Raw genomic sequence first — 23,332 nt, forward strand, 5'->3', positions numbered from 1 at the left:
GAAACAGGGAAGCACTATCCAAAATATTTGGGAACCCCTGCCATACAAAATAGTGAAACCAGATGGAATTTCATCAGCTGATGTGCAGCTAATATGATGGCAATTTATGTGAAACGTTTCCGCAGCATGTAGTAAAAACCTGAGAAAAATAGCAATCACTTATGTCAGCTGTTTTGCTCTAAAATAGATGTAATGCTTTTGTCAAGAAGGAAGACACTTTTTTTTGAGGATGAGATAATACTTTTCTCATAAGTAACATTTCAGGAGGGAAAGGCAAGAGTGGAGAAAGGCAGGATTTTTATCTTAAACTTGATTTTTATAACTGGTGATCATATTTTTATAGTGACTGATGTAACCAGCAAGATTCTTGGCTTCCATGGTACTTTGTAATTTTTCTAGCTTCCTAGAGTTTGCTGTTACAAAAGCAACTTCTGCTTTCACATTGTCATCACTGTATTGTGCAAGTCTAGTGTACTCGTTTTATTACCACACCCAGGGATGTCATGGTTACTGTTGAATTATTTCCCTGGAGATAATAGTGGCACAGCTTTAAAAAATCAAGACCACTCACTGATTGACTTAAGAAATAAAAATGGTATAATGCTTTCCAGATTCAAGCTTGTAACAATACTTTCTTTGTATAGGCAACTAAGTGTCAGCATCATTCATTTGTAGGTCATATTCTTTAACCCTGTACATGAATTTTCATTAACATTTTCCTCTCTTAAATTCATAGGTATTTTCATAGTGAAAACTTACTTTTATCAAAGTATTGATTCTGTCAGTTCAGAGTCTGTTTGTACATGGAGTAGAAGAGGTAGCTGATATTTAACCAGCAGTAGCAAGGCTGATTCTGGAAATCACAGCCTGTCTGTCTTGCAAGGGTTCCATCTCTCAGCTGAGAAGAGAAAGTTGCAGTATCTTACATTGCCTATTGTAATACAGACATGTAAGAGACATCTTATTTCTAAATTAATGTAACATTCAGTGTTGTCCTGTATGTTACGGCTAATCTCTAACTCTGTGGTAAAGAATTTACTTTCAGTAGCAGTCATAGGCAAGGTCATCACTAGGTGACTTCAGGATAGTTTAGCTGATAGTTTTTAATATCTTGTCCTGGCAAAGTTTTCAAGGTATAAATCTCTGTAAGTGTTGAAAAATAAGTGAGTACAGCATTTGTTTTGATTTGGTTCTTGAAATTTATTAAGATGGCTTTTTGAGTATTGAAAACATATGGTTTCAGACTGTGGGATTTTTATTAATAAAAACCACCCTGATTGCTCCTCCATCCCTCCCTAGTTCCCAAAGACCCAGATGAACTGGCATTAATAGGTAGCATGGAAAGACCAAGCTCTAATAAGACTGAGCTCTATCGTAGAAGTATCCCTCCCAGCATAGCTCCCTTCTAGCGTAGGAAAGGCGTTGAGAGATGCTCAGGATAGGGCAATGACAAAAGGATCTGTTGTTACATGGGTCTGCAGGGCTTTCCTGCTTCAACGCGGGGGTCACATCTGCTATTACAGACTGCAGGTCTTGGTAAAGACAGAGAGGGACGACACAGCTGCTCCATGCTGGTGGGCTGCTGTGGAATTTTTTTTCCCCCTCAAATTCTTCGTTAATATTTCCCTGGTGAAAGGACATTTGCTTAGACAATACCTTGCAGGAGGCAGCATCTGTCTGCAAGGAGGTAGATGTTATTAACTATGCTAACCCAGCTGGTTGTTAACACAGTTTGAAATTCTATGATTAGAAGCAGAGTGCAAGGATCTCTGAGTCCTGCTCTGAAGGCATAGGAAAAGAGGAAGGTGAGTGAGGTGAGTTGAGATGATTCTGTTACAGGCTGTAGGTTGACTGGTACAATTAAAACTCCATCAATTAGTTCACACACTAGAAATATTTTCGTTTGAAAATCAGACCTAAGTATCTGTAAGTGTACTCTCTGTAAAAATTATTTGTTAAATCATTTTCAAAATAGACAAGGAAAAAGCAAAATACTATGGGTTAGGTTTTAAGTATGTAATATAAATAGAAGAGTGAGAGAGAGCCACTGTATAGCTGCTATAGCCTGCCGGGACAAGAAAGGGCAAAACCTCTCTGTCTAAATAAATACTTTTTTCTAGCTTGTGGAAGTATGGAATTCCTTAAATATATGTTGGATAAAAAATACTGTAAGAAAGGATTGTCAGGGTACCTAAGTAATACAGAGAGAAATCATGGCCAGCAATGCAGATGCAATGAGAGTTTCCAGCATGAATGTTTTTTTTTTCCTTATAGACTAGTATGTCATTATGAAAAATTGTTGTTATTGGAAATAAGCTCACTGTTATTATCTGCCTTCAGATTCTGCCCCAGAAGAGAGAGCTTGCAGGCATTGCTGTGTAAATGGCTTCTCCTTTCAGTGTATAACCTTTGATAATTATTGCCTTTAGATATGATAACTCTCATTTTTAGTGGAATGTAATAATGCTAAGATTATATAACGTGTATTTATATATATTTAATGCAAAATTAAAATCCGTCTCTATAGAATAAAGTAATTTTCATGTAGTTTTAAAATTTTCCATGAAAAAATATATTGGCTCATATTTTAATGACTTTTTTTTCCTATGTGAAGCATCTTCCTGTAAACATCAGTAATTAAAAGAAAAATTACTTGAGAAACTTCTCTGTTTCCTTCCAGAATATTTTCTGTCTTATGGTTGAAATCACTTCTTTCTTCATCTGTAGAAGACAAACAGTGGGCAGGGTGAGAGGTCATGGGAAAATGACAGTTTTGTCATAAGCTTCTAATTCTTGTTTTTATTTCTAAACTTAAAATACAGGTCTAATGGATAAGTGCTGAGTGTGATATCTGATTAAGGGAAGACAACTTTCTAAATGATTCTGTATTCATCTTCACGTGTCTTTAAAAAACAACAATACAAAAAAAATCCCAACAAATAATAAAACAGGTATTGAAGGGGAGCAGTATATCTGTCACAGTCAGTCTGTTGTCCACTGAGACCTCTAGCAGATCTGCTCATTTTCTGTATAAATGAAGTGTTTAGTGCTTCACTGTTTTATATAATGTTTTCTTGAATGATCTGAAAGAGGAGGTAGAAAGCACATTAATTACATCTGCAGATGATGTGAAGTTAGAGAGCTACAGCAGCTGGAAGAATGGCAAGAAATATAAATTGATCTAGAGACCAGCAGTGTGCAGGAATTTACAAAATGAGGCTCGCCTTGGAAACGTGATCCAAATTGTGGACATGATATATGTAAAATTACCTTAGTGAAGTGTTAATGTTGAGCTTTCACTCATGCGGTAGGCAAGATCTGTTTATCTTGATATGCCACCCAGTTAACTGTTTCTTATGGTATCATGACCTTTAACAACTTCTATTGAATCTTCCTAGAATTGTTTCCAGTTTCACTACTGTGGTTTTGGTGATGAATGACAAATAACTGGACTATTTCTTGGTTTAGTTACAAGCAAAAACTAAGCAATATGTGGATAAAACTAATGACTCCTTTTATACAATTATTTTCCCTCCAAACATTCAATTTTAATAGGATTCTGTCTTAATCAGTGCTGCAAATTGCACGTCTGTCCTGAATTCAGAATCCTTGGATCTAAAATTGTGCTATTTTTCGCATCTGCTCCTTTACCAGTTTGCTTTCCAATTTGGGATGCCAGTAGGAATCCAGAGGAAAACTGTCCTGAGACTGCTTTTCTTTACATTGTTTTACGAACGGCTGGCTTGTGCTTTCCCTTGATGCTTTGGAAATGAAATGGATCTGGCTGCCTTTATGGCTTATCAGTCTCTCAGCACTGGGCTCTTTACAGGGGAGAATGCCAATCAGTTGTAATTTGCTCAGATAACAATGTTACTATTGTTAGTGCTAACATTTGTTTGTTAAATAGGCAGTGTAATAGCTTATTGTAACAAATAATTTAATGTTGAAGAAACAGACTAAGAAGGCTTTTTGGTACACTTTGTATAACATTCTGTGCAAAGGAGGCAAAGCAAAACGGCATGTCCAGTATCACGTTACTTTTGGCTTAATTAGGGCTGTATCTAAATGTCCTGTGTTTCTCTGCACTGAGGTGCTGGAGGTAGCTGCAATGTAAGCCAGATAACTTGCTCCTACAACTATATTAAGTCAAGATTAGACGACTTGCGGGGCGGGGGAGCAAAAAATAAACAGAAGAATACTTCTTTGCAGATGCCTTATGATATTTTTTTTTCTTGGTTGATATGTTAGCACGTGTCTAATGGATTTAAGCTTCCTGGTAACGGGCTTGCTTTACTTACCTGCTAGAAATGGTCTACAGATCATGGGGTGTAAGACACAGAAAGCAGTACAGTGAAGTTTTATGTAAGAAAGTATGCAACAGTCAATTGCTTTGTATAAAGACTGAATTAAAGACTAAATTAAAGACTGTTACTGTTTTAACTTCGAAATGAACACCTAAAAAGATGGCCAACCAAATTAATTGTGTCCCTGTAGCAGTGTGGCAATCTGTCCAGCACCTCCCCTCTGGTGGTGCACACATTAGCAGTGGCTCGTCAGGCTGGCTTGCATTTCTTGCTCCACTCTCTGCACTGTGACCTCTCCCCCTCTCTGTTTTGAGAATTCACCAAAAAAGGTATCATGCCCAAAAGCCTGGTTTGATTTTTTTTTTTTTAGTGTATCAGCTTTTATAAAAAGAAAGACGTTGTTTTTTCTTACAGATTTTCAGAAATTCTTTCATGGCAGAGGTCCATGAAGCTGAGGCTGTATTTTGCAGTTTCAGAACTCCACGTTGCAGTATCGGTTGTGTAATATATTTAAGAGGCTGAACTGGTGTTTGTAATTACAATTTCTTTTGAAATTTCTGCTGTGCGTGTGGCATGATTTTGATTGTGAGTGGAATCAGGCTTTCAGCTGAAATCTATTGTTATTCACTTTATTCTGTTTTAGAATTGTTTGTAATTTTTTCTTTTGTGCTGAGTAAACTGTAATTTGGACAATGCTGGTTTGTCCTGATTAAACATATTTGCCTATGTCTTATCTCAGTTGATTATATTAAAAGCATAAGACAGAAAGATGCACTCTTGCTATTTCCTCCACAGTATAAGTAGAAGATTGCGTTGCTGTTTATCTGTGCTACTGTGCTTCTCTATCTCTGAGGCTAGTATTCAAGTGTGGCATGAATTCTTTATCCGTATAGTATGGTGGTGGCTTGCAAGTGATGAAAAACAGTTTCCTTTACACAGATGTCCATCTTTGTTAATGCTGTCAAACAGCAAGTGTGATATCCAGGGAATACGTGTCACTCTGTGTGTTACTGATAATGTAATCTAATTTCCAAAAATAAATTAAATGCATCTTTTCATCTATACCCATCAGATGTATGTAAGCTAAAGGAAAATATTATGTTAGAGCCAGTACACATGAATTTGGAAGAAAGATCAGTGGCTAATTTGAAATTAAAACTTTGGGTTTGCCACATTTTTGGATAAATTAACCTTGTTGAAGAAGCTCATGATGGTATCATGTGTTGTTGCAGAGACTTCCCCAGATAAAATATCTTATCTAAGTTGAAGGACTGTTATTTGTTTCAAACAATGCCTTTAAAATCTTTATGAGCAATTTTTACAAGGTCTTTTTCAGTAAAACCTTATGTAGAGTAGTAGTAAACTTAACTTTTTAAGAAGTGTTAACAAACGCTACAGATTTTTTTCACGGATGTCTTTTATTTAGTTATTTGCCATGCCCTCCTAAGTAAAATGAACTAAAGTGAGGAGAAAAATGAATGAAATGGCATTTCTGATTTTAATAGGTGAGGTGCCATGACACAGACTGGTCGCTTCCCTAGCATGTACCACTTACTTTTATATTTTTTTAAGATGTTATTGCCATGTATTCAAGTTGAAAAGATGAGTAATAGGTCTATTCGTAGGGAAATACCACAATAGTTATGTCAGTCCTTTTAATAATTACAAGATGTGAGAGAGGACCCTTTCTCCTTCCATGTACCCCTCACCAATTCAACATTTCTGCAGGCATTTGCAAGCAAAGCCAAGCCATTTTGATACCTCTTTCCTGAAAGGTCTGTGTCTGCTGTAGTTTAAGCTGGGCAAAGTCTGGATTGTGTCATCCAACCCACTCTGCTTGTCTCTGGATCTGCTCCCTCAACTAGTTTTTTGTCAAGCTGGGCAAATGGTGCTGCTGCTAGCTGTGGAGAGGCGTCAGAAAAGCCCCCTATGGCTTCTGTAGGCTCTATCAGCTATGGAAGTGTACCTTAAGATAGTTCAGATTCCCCATCATCTACCCACTCCAGAGCACCAAAGTCAGCTCCTTCACTTGTGGTTTGCTTCTCTTAAGATAATGCATGTGACCTTGTTCAAGCAACCTTAGATCTTTCTTCTTCAATTGCATCAAACTGTCACACCGAACATTTTTTATATCTTTATATCTTCATCCAGCTTTGCCTGTTTATAGTTTAGCTGAAACTGTTTTGTGCATATGGCTGAACTATTCCTCCTTTAACATAATAGAAACAACAGTTTTCTGTTGTTTCTGCCAGACCAGGCAGAACAAATCTGTTCAGACCTCATGTATATCCTGTATAACTTCCCCATTGCTGAAGAAATACAACTATTCATTATAGATCCTATCCTTTAATCTCATTGAATTATTGAGGCCATCTATTTAATTGAAGGACTCCTTTCATTATTAAGACCTTGCTGTCTGAGCCCTGAAAGAGAAAACTTGGGCTAGTTTTCATCCATCAGGTGCATGCAAAGATCATAGACAGGCATTTGTAATACTATTTTAAATCAAAAGTAATTGATCTTAATTTGTTTTATCAGTAATATTTATGTGGTTGTGTTGCTGCTGTGGATACTAGAATAGGAAGTTTCTTCAGCTATTTCATTCGGCAGATGGCAAGAACATGTTAGCAATACCGTTAGGTTTTCAGTTCCTGGGGTTCTGCATTACATCAAAAATGCCTTTTATATAAAATCTGTGGTTGCACCGTTATGCTGCTGACCTCATCTGATCTGTACAAGAGCAGGTTGTTGCTGTATCATGTTACATTTCCTGTGTGGCATCTCTTTTCCTGCTTGTTAGAAAGTATGTCAGTGCTTATGTCCTGTGCCTATTCAGTGACAGGTGACCATTAAGATGTATTAACTGCATAAATAGTTGGCGTGTAGATTATTCCACATGTTCCACAATTATTCTTGTGACAAATTCATTGTATCACTTTGAACTGGAGCAGTGTAAGGTATTTCTTATGCTTATTAAGTATGTATTCAAGTTTATTGGAGCAATGTTTTGTGAGCTTTCTAGTACAGATGAAATAACTCATTCTTTCCTTGTGTCCTAGTTTAGACTTGGATCTTTGAAGCTACAGAAAGTTTCAAGTCCGGTGGAGGTGGTTAAGGAACTGATTGGTTACTGCCTAGACTGCCTGGGAAGACTGAAGGCAAAAAATGAGCACCTGCAAAAAGAAAATGAAAGGCTTTTCAGCGACTGGAGTGACGTGGAGAAGCGGTAAGTTTAAAAGTGCATTCACAGGTGATACTCGAGAAACTCACAAATACTTACAGTGTCAGTGCAGGCTTTACTGATGAGCACTTTTGGAGTCGTATACAGAAAGGAGCACCCAAATTTTTCTTCTCTTGACAAGTGTTTTCAGCCCAGTTACTTACAGCCCATGTAGTTGTGTGTTGTTGTGGTTCTTCCTATGTCAGAAATGCAAGTACTTTGCAATTAAAGCTGGTTTTACCTATATGAAGTGAAAAAAAAAAATATCTCTTTTCTGTAGAATCCTCTCTACTTTCTTCAGGAAGCCTTCTTTCCATTATTTTCTATAGTTCTTATGACTAGCAGTTTAAATTATTTACATTTTTGAATGGGGAATAAGTTGCCATTGCTTTAATCTGTTTGCCTTGTGAAAGCAAACAGTATTGGAAAGCGAGTGTGGTGTTACAGGGAAAAGCACCATTATTTTGTGAGGGTTTTTGCTTAAATGCCATTGCATTTATGATCTGAATGGTCTGCCACTGCGCTCTAGTGAAGTAATCTTTGCTTATTTCAGTTAGCATAAAACTCTTAGCACGTACAAGTCGGAGATTTATCTTGCTTTTCTCTAGCTTTATCTGAAAAACCACATTTAGGAAGACTGATGAAAGAATGTAGCTAATTGGCGTTAATTTACCTTGAAAAAGAGAGCTAACTTTTGGGAGGAGTTAGTTTTGTTTCCCTCTCATTAAAATGACTAACAGTTTCTCCTGACAGTCTCCCTGACAAGCATATGGCCTTCCTAAGTAGTGTTTTACTGCTTAGCAGTTTATTGAACAATAGCGTATTGTATAACCAGTATGCTGTACTGCATTACACGCTAATGTGTAATAGGCATTAGTCCTTGTATCAATTTCCATGGTGGTGTGGCACTTTTAAAGAGTAACCCCAAAGAAAAAAAATCACAGTTGCCAGACAACCTTTGCTCTCAGAAGCAGTGTATTCAAGCTCTGAAAGCTGGTGGTTTTCTTTAGTATGTTTATATTTTGAATAGCTGAAACAATTTTTCAAAATAAATACTGAAAGTTGTATGGTCACCAGACTTTGGCCATGTCCACTAAATGGAGAATGAAAGTAATTTTCATCCAAACAGTGTTGTTTTTTTTGGTTTTGGGGTGTTTTTTTTGTTTGGTTTTGGTTTGTTTTTTGTTTTTTTAAATTCTTTTTGCCACAGCCTAGTATATCCTGCTGTCTCTCTTTGCTCTTGTGGCTTCAAATGCTGGACCTAGTGTTGTGAGTTTCTTGGAGCTGAACAAAAGCTTTGCCTGTCTTTGTTCAGTAGACAGGATTTCAAGCTCCACACTCTGTATCACTTATGATGTTGCATAGTAAAACATAAAATATAAAGCGCATGGTGTGGAGAATTGTGCTCCCTCTTCGCCTGGAGCAAAGGCATATCAGCTCCAGAGTTTCAGCCCCTGCAGTTCCCCTTGCTTAAAATCTCTCTCTTCAGGACCTCATTAGAATTGAAACATAGCATGCAGACTTCCAAGAGCTGTTTTTGTTCAGATTAAGCATGAGGCACTGGATGGAATAATTCAATCATCCCTTTTCCATTTCCCTACTCTAATTGTCTTGACCATCATGAAGGTTTTGTGAGCTCAGCTCAGCAGCTTTGCCCTGTAGCTCTCCGGGGTCTCTTGAGGTGTAAACTTGTTCTGCTTTCCATTTAGTCTGTAAAATGGCAAGCAAGTTTCCTTCAGGAGGCTACATCTGCCTAGTGAGCAATCTGTAAGCTGAATACCAGCTCCGATCGGTTGCTGGCAATTTCCTCAGTGTATGTGAGATAGTCTGCTTGGCTGCAAACAGCGCGTGTGGCAGCCCTATGCCAGGTTCAGGAATAGCTACTGCTGCTTCCTTCTTCAATTCAGGTTCAAGTAAAGTCAAAAGGCAGGAGCAGGCCAAAACTCCCTTTGAAGAGAACGCCCCTGCATCATCAAAGTGTTAAATTACTTATGCAGTCTAGTCTAAGCTGTGTGACGTCTGAGGTGTTGAGAGTGTTTCTGGTTGCAGCTGTAACTCCCTTAATTTTCATCGTCTTTCTTACTGTGATGACCTAAGTGTAGGATTTTACCTGGCTGAACATTTCCCTCCTTTTAGGAAATGGCCCATGTGTAGGTGACATCAGTGTGAGAGTTATTGGCTAGCTAGATTGTTCAGCACTTGATCTAAAAATGTAAAATAAAAATCACTGAGCCACTATCTGGCAAGATCCAAATAGAGAGGGTATGGAAATTTTCAGAACGATTATTCTGAAAATGCGGCAAATGGATGCCTGGCAGGGAGTGTGTGTATGTGAACACCTCAGTGATAGATAAGTTAAAATATCAAAGCAGAATAGCTATTGTTTTTATGTCATATAGATAATTAATATTGTAAATGTAAAGTAATAATAATATGTAGCAAAATAATTCCTTGGCCAATAAAACACAAGTTAAATTTCTGTTTTGGGTGTGGTATGTATTTTGTGTCAAACATCTAAAATTAGTGTAGACAAGCCAAAATCAAAATAGCTGCTAATTCCTTTTGTGGTCAACTATAGTGACAGTATATTTAAACCACAAACGGCTTATAAAAATGCAGGCTAGGTAGTTTGGTGCTTGAAACTGACTCTTCAGCATTAGCTCATCAAGATTCAATACCATTGCCAATGTTGGGGGAAGGTTGAATATGAAATGTAATAGAGCAGTGCCGTAAGACCAGCAATTATTTTAGAGCACTGAGGACAAGGATAAATAACAGAAACGTTGAATTTTTTCTGTTTAGTATTGGAGTGTGGAAAATGTATAAATGCCATTAAGTTAATTAGTTCATGTTAATCTCTGTGAAGCATGTGTGATTGCTCTACATTTAGGCAGCACTTAAGAACTGGACAGTTACCTTATTTTCTCAATTACTAATTGTAATGATTCCTAATACTAGCTGCTTTCAGTAGGCTGTGCAAGCTTTCTGATGGCTGTCAACTTGGGTGTGTCTGGCACATTAAAAGTGTTGCACTTGCATAACAGAGAGATTTAAGAATACAGAAATTTGAAAGCATGTGCATTTGCACCACTCTAGCCATTAACTTCCATTTATTTTCGTTGTGCTTGAAAGTTGTCTTTGAGATGAGTAGCTTCTTTATTTCGCCTCGGGAGATGGTATTTTAGTGAGACAAATCACACACAGGCACAAGCATGTGATGAATTGCAATTAAAGTTTGTATTTGTAACCGATGATGTATTGGAATGAAACCCAGCCAGCTTTGCTTAGTGGTCACGTAATTCAGGTAATGCATGCCTGAGTGAATCCTAAAGGCTATGCAGAGTTATAGCCAGAGCTACCCCACACACACATACGCTCTGCATAATTAATGCATCCCTGTTCCCAAGCAGCAGAGGACTGTTGCTTTTTACTATTCTGTTTTTAAGTATCATCATATGCCATATAATAGTATATTTTTAAAGGCTCATAACTTGTAAATATAGTGTTAATGTAATGCTATTTTACACTGATTGAATGTTACGCCAAATTAATGTCATATAGAATCATAGAATCATTAAGGTTGGAAAAGACCCTTAAGATCATCAAGTCCAACCGTTAACCTAGCACTGTCAAGTCCACCACTAAACCATGTCCTCGAGCACCACGTCTACCCTTCTTTTAAATACCTCCAGGGATGGGGACTCAACCACTTCCCTGAGCAGCCTGTTCCAGTGCCTGACTACCCTTTCAGTGAAGAAGTTGTTCCTAATATCCAACCTAAACTTCCCCTGGTACAGCTTGAGGCCACTTCCTCTCATCCTATCACTCGCTACTAGGGAGAAGAGACCAACCCCCACCTCACTACAACCTCCTTTCAGGTAGCTGTAGACAGCAGTAAGGTCACCCCTCAGCCTCCTCTTCTCCAGACTAAACAACCCCAGCTTGCTCAGCCACTCCTCATAAGACTTGTGCTCTAGACCCTTCACCAACTTCGTTGCCCTTCTTTGGACATTCTCCAGCACCTCCATGTCCTTCTTGTAGTGAGGGACCCAAAACTGAACACAGTACTCAAGGTGCGGCCTCACCAATGATGAGTACAGGGGCACTATCACCTCCCTGGTCCTGCTGGCCACACTATTCCTGATACAAGCCAGGATTCCATTGGCCTTCTTGCCCACCTGAGCACACTGCTGGCTCATGTTCAGGCGGCTGTCAACCAACACCCCCAGGGCCTTTTCAGCCAGGCAGCTCTCCAGCCACTCCTCCCCAAGCCTGTAGCGTTGCATGGGGTTGTTGTGACTGAAGTGCAGGACCTGGCACTTAGCCTTGTTGAACCTCATCCAGTTGGCCCCGGCCCATCGGTCCAGCCTGCCCAGGTCCCTCTGTAGGGCCTTCCTACCCTCCAGCAGATCAACACTTCCACCCAACTTGGTGTCACCTGCAAACTTACTGAGGGTGCACTCGATCCCCTCCTCCAGATCATCAATGAAGATATTAAACAGGACCAGCCCCAGTACTGAGCCCTGGGGAACACCACTCGTGACCGGCTGCCAACTGGATTTAACTCCATTCACCACCACTCTCTGGGCTTGGCCGTCCAGCCAGTTTTTAACCCAGCGCAGAGTGCACTTATCCAAGCCGTGAGCAGCCAGCCTGTGCCTGGAGAATGTATTTATATACGGATTACTTTAAGCAACAGGAAAAAATCTAAAAAGGTGTTCGCGTAAATGAAAACAGTCATATAAGATTAGCTGATGGTATACTACTAATTGATTTTGCCTACAGGGAACAGTTAATATTCTAATCTATGCATATAGTCAGTATGTGTATTTCGAGATGCTAATATTTTGCTCCAGAGGCTGAAAAAATTGGCTAGTCTTGCAGTAATTTCCTATACTGTGCTTCTTAACATCCAGGCAGCATCAGCTTTAGTTCATTGAGAGTTTACAGTTATGTGGATTTTCATCAATGGATGTCTTATATGACACCTTTTTGGCCAAGTCAGCAAAATGTCTCAATCAGTCCATCAGACCAGTCCATTGGCAAAATAAAGGCACAGTAGTAAGCACTTTCTTTAGTTAGTGTTGTTTTTTTTGTGGGAGAGGGGACTTTTCTATAGGATTTGATACAGACAGGATTTTACACAAAATCCTTGTTTTCCATTTTTATGTATACAGAGATAATTAATTTCAAGCATGTAAATGGCAGTTTACCCAACAACTGTATTTTTTTTTTAAATCTATTTTTTTAATGGCTGAATTCTACTTGATAAGTGGGAGACAATTCCTGTCCTTACCTTTCTCCTTCCATGAGCTGGTCAAGGCACTTCTGGACCCTGTATTAGAATTTATGATTCTTTGTGAATTCTCTATTTGTTCTCCACTAAACAGTTAATTTTCCTTTTGTAGCTGGAAAGTCTCCTGGTAGTTGATTAGTACATATGATCTTTCATTTAGGAATTATTGAACCGATCTATATGGTAATGATGTTCTACTATTTGCATTTAAATTAGATGAATTATTTATCAACTATCAAGTATATCCCTAAAGCATTGCATAGTAGACTTAATACTTCATGTGATTATTTTCTATTGTCTTTGTTTTTACATCATATAAGGTTTTGACCTACAAACAAAATAATCCATATTTATACAGGAAGTCTATGGAAACTTCTCACCTTATAAATTACTATTTTTAAAATTTGTTATGTGTTTGGGTTTAATAACAAAGGAAGCATTCTAAACTTTACCAGTCTTGCATAGTTTGGTGAAAAGAATGTTGTTTATAGTTTATGACCACTTGCTGTAATACTGTAGTTACCATGATCAATAAGATTATCAAGATGTTTTTTTGCTTGTTATGAACACAGCTATTACAGTGTTTGTGGTTCAACCTATGGACTAAAAAGTTATGAAATTGAAGAAGTAAATATAGAATTGCATTTTCTGTAAGTCACTTCATTTTTTTTTTTTTTTGTGCTCATGTTTGCTTATGTTCCATTTTTGCTTTGCTTATGAGACAGTACACACCCATATTCTTAATTGTATATTTCCACTGTGCTTCATTTTATTGACATTGACCTACCTACAGGTGCACATTAAACCTTTAAAAACCAGAAGAATATTTTACTCTGAAGGTATTAATTAAGAGATTTTAAAACACTTATATATACACTGTGTTTAGTCCTCTACCAAGTAATTGTGATTGGTTCAGGGGAAAAAAACATAAAAATCTGCCTAGTGGTGGCTACAAGGGTACCAAGATCTCATCTCTGTATCTGTAGAATTCGAAATGGAGTCCGCAGCACTGGAGTTATTAGCATTGTATTTGTCTGAATGCCTGTAAAGGATTACAGTTGCCATCAGGTGTTGATGCAGTGTCCCACTGAGCTTTGCCAGGAACTGGTTTCTGTACCTTGCCAGCTCACCAGAACAAGACATGCAAGGCTGTTGGTGGGAAATGGTCAGGCAAAGGTCTATATCACCCACATCTGTCCCAGGAGTTTTGGCAAGGAAAGAGTTCTGGAGCTGTCCTCGTTGCCCAAAGTATTTGCTGGTCATCTCAGCCCATGTTGAAGTGGAGTTGCCTATTTCTTGTTTCTTTTTTTCCCTGTTCAAATATATTTCAGGTCAGAGTGTGTGGTCCAGATTTGGGACCCATCAAGCTTAATAATACCTATTTGTAATCTCATTATGTGTATCTTGCTAAGCTATGCCCACTGTGGTGAATTCAGCATTGAAACTAAAGAACACTTGCCTATTTAAATTTTAGTTGTCTCAGATGCATGTGTGCAAGAACCAATCACAAAAAGCATGAAGAGAAAATTTTCCCCTTGGAAACTTTCCCCTTTTGGTAGCAAAGTTCATTGCAATTTTCTATGGAAAAGAAAAGTTTCTTCTGGCCTGTTTCAGACACAAGATGTTGTACTAGTTGTGCATGGTTTGGTATGGGGATTCCTGTAATAAGAAGGCTGGCCTCACTACAGCTTTTCTTCCAGGAAACGCAGAGTTTTAAAAAGAAATGGTGTAACAGTTAATTTTACATTGTAGGCTGGAAAAATGTGTGGAAGCTAAAGAAGAACTAGAGGCAGATCTTTATAACCGGTTTATTTTGGTGCTGAATGAAAAGAAGGCAAAGATAAGAAACTTACAGAAGTTATTGAATGAAGCGAAAGAATCTGCAGCAGATGCCAAATGTACAAGGTATTTCTTAATTTTCCTGATTTACTTAGTATCATACCTATTGCACACGTTAGTTTAGTTTCCATTTCTTTGGCTGTATCAGTGAGTGACAGTTCTTCCTGGCTAAGTGCTTGGTTATCCAAAACAATACTGGTAGTCATGAGAGCAGAGGATTCTTTGTGGCGTCACTGCAAATAGCAGCATATTGTTTTGGATGCTGTAGCCAAAAACTAAATATTCAATGAATCTGTCATCTTCTTTTTTCTGTTAGGTTGCAGTTGATTTTCCAGAGTATGTCTCTGCCATTTCCGTAGGTGATACTTTCATATGCATTCTCCCTGAATTATTTGATTCCTTTTGTCCTTTGGGAAACAAAAATATCGATATCTAAATGTTTTTTTGTGTACATTTTATTTCAAAAATATCCAGAGAAGATGACTCATTCTAATGCTACAACACACCTTAATTTGTCTGCTATTTTTATCTTGCTTTTTTATATCTTAACTTACCTGTTGTTGTCTGTCCTTTATATATGAATGCACTGAGCTGTTCAGCATGGCAAGTCCAAAGAAGGGCAACGAAGCTGGTGAAGGGTCTAGAGCACAAGTCTTATGAGGAGCGGCTGAGGGAGCTGGGGTTGTTTAGGCTGGAGAAGAGGAGGTTGAGGGGAGACCTTACTGCTCTCTACAACTACCTGAAAGGAGGTTGTAGCGAGGTGGGGTCAGTCTCTTCTCCCTAGTAACAAGCGACAGGACAAGAGGAAATGGCCTCAAGTTGCGCCAGGAGAGGTTTACATTGGATATTAGGATACCCAGGGAAGTGGTTGAGTCCCCATCCCTGGAGGTGTGTAAAAGACGTGTAGATGTGGTGCTTAGGGACATGGTTTAGTGGTGGATTTGGCAGTGCTAGGTTAACGGTTGGACTTGATGATCTTAAAGGTCTTCTCCAACCTAAACAATTCTGTGATTCTATGGGGACTTTACATTGACTTGTATCAGCTTGCATTGCTTCTGAGACAGTGCAGAATTAATTATAAATTTATATATATATATATGCAGAATTAATTATAAATTAATTATAAATTCTTTGCAGGAATAATAGATGGCAAAGATGTGCTTGCTTTCTTTCCCCCTTTTTTTTTTTTTTTTTTTTTTTTTTTTTTCCCGTAGGGATAGTATAGCTACCACTCAGATGGCTACAGGGAGAGAAAATGACTATGATGGCAGCACTGATGAGGAGAGTGAAAATTTAACACGGGCCTCATTACCATCAGGTAAGACAGAATGTATTGTCTTTGGGGAATATCACGGACAGGCCAATCACTTTCTGTGAATAAACCTTAATGAAGACAAAATACTACCTGACAAATTGCTCTGTGAAGCCAACCTGGAAGCCTTAAAAATACCTCTCTTGAAGCAGAGTATAATACTAGCATTTTCAAATTAGAAAGAGGAAGTTTAAAAGCATGTTGCACAAGTGAAGGTACTGTCATTTCTTCCAAAATGACAAATTACATACTTTGCAGAACTAATGACAGTCTAACAGTATCTGAACCATCAACAATTCCATTTTAAATTCTAGGAAACATGAGGTGTATGCAATGATTGCTAAAATGTCTAATGTAGTTCCTGGCAGTTTCAATAGTGTTTAAAAAGGGGAAAGAGAGGAGGTTTAATGGCTATAAAAAGACCTGTGTGCATAAATGGAATAAAAATGTATTTATAGCAGAATTAATTTTAATTTGTCAGTGAATTTTTGGCCTCACGAAGGTGCTCATGAAACTTAATTTGGCTAATTTTTCCAGGACTAGAGACTTGTAAATTGTATGGAATACAGCAGTTGCCCATGCTACAACTGTGAATCAGAAATTTTGCTATATGTTGGCAAACTAGTAGCAATATGCAGGACAAATGCTATCAAAGTTTTAAAACTGCATTGATACTTGCCATATAGCTATTATAAACTTCCCTTCAGGTGTGCAAAGTTTGCTATGGGTTCTCTCACTGGAGCTTTCTATTTCCACCATAGGTAAAGGTAATCAAGACAACAACTTATTACAACTGTTTACTGTGCATACTGGGAACCAGAACTGTTCAAGACCCTGATACCAGGGATATTCAGCTATGTAACTCATATGAGCCTGTTTGTTGAGGAGTTTCTAATATAATGTAAAGTAGACAGAGCTCCAGACAAATGTAGAAAGTTGCAATTATGGAAAGAAATTATTTTGTATTATACTATGCTCTTCAGTTCAGAAATCTTTGCTTTCAAGTGGTATTTGGTCAGTTCAGGTAATGTGGGGAGAAATAGTTTACATTTAGTGAAAAGGCAAGGGAACTGGAAGGTGTTGATTCTTTTGCTAGATTCAATAGGACTTAATTAGATCAGTGGGATTTTTGAGACAGACACATGCCCCCTACTCAGGCAATCATGAGGGACTGGACTGATCAATGTTATAGAAAAAAATAGCAACTTTGTTTTTATTTGAGTTGTAAACAAAAATGTGGTTTCTGTTGACTTTGAGGGATAGAACACTCAGGATTTTGATCATGACTAGAGAGTTCTTTCAACTGCAAAATTTGCAAATAATATGAAGACTATAAACTTAATCCTTTGGGTAACACAGTCAAGTTTTTCAAGGTAATGGCATTCTTGAACCTGCACAATGAGTATCACTTAGGTCAGTTGATACTCTTCCTGTGTACACAGCTTTTTCTTTCCATGAACAATGGAGAAGCACAGATAGGAGCTGAATATCTTGGTGTGGTCCAGGATTTTTCATATGCAAAAAGAGGTCTGAGGCAGACTGTGTCTCTATGAAGAAGACAGTGATTCAGGGGTGAGTGGCATGAGACGATAATGAAGCTCAGGTACATCAAGCTTCAAGGACTGTAAGGCATAAAAGATAATACAGATAATGTTTGGGTTTTTTCTGTTTTATCTGTAGTTTTCCTATATTTTAGTCCAATATTACATTTCTTTTCCTTTTGGATTTGGAATGTCATTGTGTGAGTTGCAGGAGTTAATGAGAATTAGAGGATTTTTAAGAATATTTTAGTAGATATTGGTGAAAGCCACAATCAAGAGTGAAGATCATAATTTAAAAACTGCTTTGAAGCAAAGTGAGGGCAGATGTGTATACAGATACATATACACATATTAAGCATGCATTTGTATGTGTGCATGTCCAAAATTTAATGCGAGAAGCTGATGCTGGTTGTCATAAATGAAAAGTAGGAACTGCAGGAGATGGCTGAAGAAAGCAACATGATATAAAGGCAGAGAATCTCAGGCCAGGAGGTAGAAGGCCAATGACCAGTCTTCACGTTAGTTGAGAACATATATGCAGCTGTTATTGTGTAATGACAAAAAACCAGTAGTAATTGAAAAAGCAGCTGTGTTCAGTCAGTGCTTTTGGTTTGTGTTTAGGGGGGAAAAAACTAGCTGTAGTTGCATCATAATGTACTTCTGTTCTAGCAACTAAGGGGGACATGAAAGAGCAGCTGTGAAATCTAGACATTTTAAAATTAGCCAGTCAGGATATGTTGAACTGCAGAGTTTAAAAAGCTGCCTGGAAATTTTTCTTAGCTACCAATAATTGGGAGGCAGGGCAATTTCTAGAATTTTTGGGGCACTGGGAGCATTCCAGGGGATTTGGAAAAAAACTGCTAATATTTACCAAAAGAAAAAGTACACGAAATGGCACAATTGGTTAAGGGTATATCAGTCTGGTGTTGATCTGATGCAAATATTGGAACAGGACTCAATGAAGAAAAATATTAAAAAAAAGGAATAAGAATGGTTAATTCCAGTCTTTGTAAAGATGGAGAAGCCGTAGATTGAAAACTTAGGTACTCATGTCTTTTGTGATGAGATTACCAGCTGGCTCATGGAGGTGAAATTAGTAAAGTAATAGACTGACTTCCATAAGATATCATGCTGCATCACATTTTAATCAAGAAATTGGAACATGGAAATTAACATAACACATGATAAATAGATTCTTAAATGGGGTAATATGTCTATCTCAAAATATAAAATGGAAAGTTATCAGTCCTTGAATCTGAGGAGTGTGAAATTGAAGATAATGTGTATAAACCAATTTGCATTTTGTGATACACCAACTATAAACAAAACTTGAGCATTCTAACACAGTGTAATGCAATGATTTCCAGTCCTTTGACAGCTGCACTTCACTTGAGAATACCAACAGTGTCTCAAGCTTTGTTTTGCCTAGCTTCTTCTGCCACGTAAAGCTGGGTACCTCCAGGGTTTGCCATCATCTTCCCCATGTGGACCCAGCTGGCAAAGCCAAGAGCTACTTGGACATCTCTTGCACTCTGCTTCATGTTGCACCCCTTCTGGCATGGTGGCACTGTCCTGCCTGGACTTGCAGGAAACAGGCTTGGTCTTAGCTCAAGTTAGTTCAGTTGGTCTCTGTCTGACCTCTTATCAGTTTATAACTTCCCAGTGCTACCTGCCTCACCTGATAGGGAACCACTGGTCTAGTGTAAGGATACTTTGGAAAATAAAGACCATACAGAAAATTCTCTGAAGCAGCAATGACTTTATTTAAGGGGAAAAAAAAAAAAAAAGACGTTGAGTGTGAAAATAAATAAGCAGATTTGCAATGTTAGGGCAAAAGTGACTTTTGAGTCAATATGTGATTTAGCCCCTTGATGCAATGCTGTGCCACGTTTGGACATCAAGATTTGAAGAAAAATGTTAGCAAGTTGCGGATGATAAAATGGTGGTAACAGTGGAGGGATTAGCAAATGATTTAAATGAAATGCTGAGAAGGATCTTAAAGGATCATTGTTTTCATGGTCAAAAAGAAACTACGTTGCAAAATTATGTGATGGTAGATGGTCTTTCCATCCAGCAGATACAGGTGTTTAATGAACTTGAATAACTGGAACTTAACATTAGACAAAGACAAAAGTGGGAAATTATCCCTGACAGGATAATTAACTGTTGGAACAGTTTGGAGTGGGTTATGATGGGTTCTGTCCATCACTGCCAGCACTGAAATCACAATGGCATGCTTTTAATAAAAAGACATCTTGTTCATGTAAGCATGAACTTAAAAGAAGTACACAGCCTATGTTATGTTGGGCATTGCAAAGGACTGTTACTATGACAGTTTTTCCTGTATAACAACAGATGAATTGCAGAATAAAACCATTTATTGTGTCTTCTACAAAACTGAGTTTACTCATGCATGAATTCTCAGCAAGGGTACCAGGTAGGTTTTCAACCTCTGCATAGCAGGAGTTTACATTTATTTGTTCAGCTTCAGATAAATTTTATGTAGAGGCCTTTTTCCTACAGTAGCAGTTAACCTGTAACCTAAAAGTTTACCTAAAAATTTAGGGTTTTGGCACTGATGGTACCATTTGTAGATATGATTTATGGCTTGCTTTTTGACAGCAGTATCTAATTCATAGCTTAAAGCCAAAATCAAGTGAAACATGGTAGTTTTTGTCTCTAATCTACACACTGCTGTAGTTAATGATTTGTATTGTAACAGAACAAATTAAAATTGAATTAGTATGTATTTCAGTGTAAAGCACTCCAGAAAACAACTGATGTCTACGAGAAGTACAACTTGTAGAAATAGTACATCTTTTATAAATAATACTGTATGTCTTTCTATACAACGGCTTTGCCCATCATGCCATGAGCATGGAGGGGAAATGTAATTGACATATTGGTTAAGATTGCGAATGTGAGATTGAAAAAGTCACACAACTCCCGCTTTCACTGCAGTTCAATAAATTCTTAAGCAGTAGCTATATATGATGTGCCAGGTCCTTGTAAATGCCTGTGAGCTCTTGTTTGAGAGAATTTCTGCGCTGGAAGGAGGGACAGGAAGGAAATCCTCTTACTGTCAGGCAGTTCTTCATGAATGGGGAGGTACGAATGTCTCTTGGGTGCAGGGGGAGGTTGCTTTTGGTTTGTTTTATTATTTGTTTTACTCCAGGGTTGGTAAGATTCTAGCTGTGCTACCAAAACCAGATATAGTTGTTGCTTTCATTGCTGGTGCTTCAACAAAGTTCCAGCAGCTTTGCAGGTGCCTCACGCTTGAGACTGCTGATGTGCCGTCTCCTTGTTTCACTCCTCTCTCACGTGTTGCATGTAGTCTTGCACTTCAGCTCTTTAATCAAATATCTGATATTTTGTTTAGCTTGACTGGTGTCTAGCATTTTTAGGGTCATCATTTGTGGCTGGGACAGCTAGGTCCTGTGACAGTAGAAAGAATGATACAACGCACAGATGAGAAGCACCTGGAGCAGGCTTGGAAAGATTACAGAGAGATATTGATTGAAATAAGACTGTAGTTCTTTTCATGTTCTGTTACCAACAGGACCTGTTTTGTTTTGTTTTGTTTTTTTAAAAAAAAAAGGCTGGAAATTGCCAGTCTGTATTTCTCTTAGCCCACAAGAGTGACTTGGTGACTCAGCGTGATGCCACCACACTGATGTAAGAAGTTGCTGTCATTTTAGAATGCAGAAACCCTTATGCTGGTTAAGGACAATACAGAATAGAACCCAGCTGTTACTGATTCCTCTTTCTTCTGCTCAGTGCTAAACTTTACTGTTATTATTTACTCTAGCTATTGAATCTTTTCTCCTAGTGGATCTAAAATGACAGTAAGATTAAGAGACTAAGAAAACATCATTTGATATCATGATTAACAATCATGTCTTTGTCATACAAATGAAACCCTTTTATTAACTGAAAAATACCTTAGTGGTCCATATGTCAGGAAGCTTTTAAAATAGGAGTAAGGATTGGATAAACATTCACCCTTTCTGCTTCCTTCCCTGGAGCTTGAAAGGTAGATGAAGTGTAATAATTTCCCTCTTCACAGAGTCTGGAAGATGACCAGAGACGAGAATATTATTTCGCTTCCCAGGTATACGATGAAACTGCAGGAAAAGATGTTATATACTGAAATCTATAATAAATATAAAGGATAATATAGCAGGTGGGACATAAGCAATGGAAGAAATTATTTTACAATTTATTATTGTTATTTTCAGTTATAATGCTATTATATGTGGCTGCCTGTAGACAAAACAAGGCTACTGGGCACCAATTTACAGTCAGCTTGCTTTCTCTCTATTTTATTTTCTCTTGCCCATGAATTCCTTAGTCATATTTCACACTGAAATCGGTGGAAGTTACTGCTCCTTGGGGTAAGGAAGGATCTCATGATCTGGCCTGTTGGATTAAATGAAATTTTACGTTCTGTTTTTCTTGCCACGTGTATGGAAATATTCCATATTAAGTGAATCCTCAGACTTTAAATGCTAATACTTTTCTACATGTTTGATCATGAGCACAGATTCAAAATTGGTTCTAATAAACTCGTTATAATGCCCAAAATAAATAAGAGCAAGCACCTTGACATTTTCCACTGTTCTACTATGCAAACGTTCTCATCCCTTTCATTCAAGTTTCTGCCTTGGGGATTACATGTTGTGCCTTCAGGACGCTATGGCCCTTTAAATTTAATTAGTACTCTTGTGTAGTCCAAACCACCGATGACTTGATGCTGCTGGATAATAAGCTTTGATCAAAGTTTTTTAAAAAAAATGCCTATTATAACAGCACCTGACTGTGCTGTGCAGTTAAAATTCCATCTGTGAAGGCTTCTCTTTTAAAGCCTATTTTAAGGAGTTTTAGAACTTGGCCATTTTAATTGACTTCAGGCTTAAACTATTATGTTATTTTTTTTTTTTGTCAAGCTATAATTGGAAATGGTTCATCCCAAGGAATAATCTCATTTCCCTTTCCCTTAAAGCTGTAGATACCTTTTTTCTGAAACTTGATATTGATCCTTTTTTTTTTTTTTTTTTTTTTCATAACCAGATGGTTTTATGCCTGTAAAACATTTGTGGTTGCCAAACTACTTTGCCTCTGTGTTATACCAGGTGCCATGGTCAAAACACATTTACAGCACAAATATCAATATGTTTCATGTCCCTTTAAAAATCTTGTTATGAGTATTGGACTAAGAGGGATTAATAAGGTATTACTTTAAAATAGTACTATGAAAATTATCAAAACTGCTTATACCTCTGCAACACCTTCTAATTGTACATGCTTCAATATATAAAGTGATGTAACTGAATGTGGTTGGGTCTAAATGAGTCATTATTTATTCGGTGAAGTAACATAATAACAGTGATATAATTGTAATGGATTTATGCTTTGATAAGACTGTTGCAGATTACTAAATTTGGTGATTGACCAAAAAAGTGGAATGCCTAATGACCACACTCCAGGTTAGGTGCAACAGCATTGACTAATATAAAATTAAAAAATGTTTGTTAGTGTATTATCCACATATTACTAAATGTTACATATGAAGGAACTTTATTTCCTTGGTGAGCTGTAAAATTTTTTGAAGTGTAATTAAAGATCTGCTTAAATCATTGAATTAACTGTCTTTATCAGATTTAAGTTAAATTGTAAGACTCCAGTTTTGGAATGGCTTCCAGTGCAAGCTGGAAATTCCAAGCTTAATGCAGTTCCATGAATACTGGGTTGTTTTTTTTCCTCCACTTAAAAACAAAGCTAGTTTAAACAGTTCAGCGGCGTACATTTCTAATGAGGTGG

The 23,332-nt window shown here is 37.7% G+C and overlaps 1 protein-coding gene across 2 annotated transcripts in view; it reads left to right on the forward strand.

The window, feature by feature from the left end:
• Positions 1–23,332, forward strand: part of XRCC4 (X-ray repair cross complementing 4) — a 189,974-nt gene that overhangs the window by 70,854 nt on the left and 95,788 nt on the right. For both annotated transcript variants that reach the window (XM_087761546.1, XM_087761547.1), the window contains exons 4-6: positions 7,364–7,530; positions 14,573–14,725; positions 15,874–15,977. In XM_087761546.1, the coding sequence (XP_087617672.1) occupies positions 7,364–7,530; positions 14,573–14,725; positions 15,874–15,977 (424 nt within the window). The remainder of the gene's footprint in view (positions 1–7,363; positions 7,531–14,572; positions 14,726–15,873; positions 15,978–23,332) is intronic.

The sequence above is a fragment of the Nipponia nippon genome, unplaced genomic scaffold, assembly GCF_047370975.1.
Source record: "Nipponia nippon isolate SJK-2023a ecotype South Korea unplaced genomic scaffold, ASM4737097v1 scaffold_24, whole genome shotgun sequence".
In the NCBI taxonomy this organism is placed as follows: Eukaryota; Metazoa; Chordata; class Aves; order Pelecaniformes; family Threskiornithidae; genus Nipponia; species Nipponia nippon.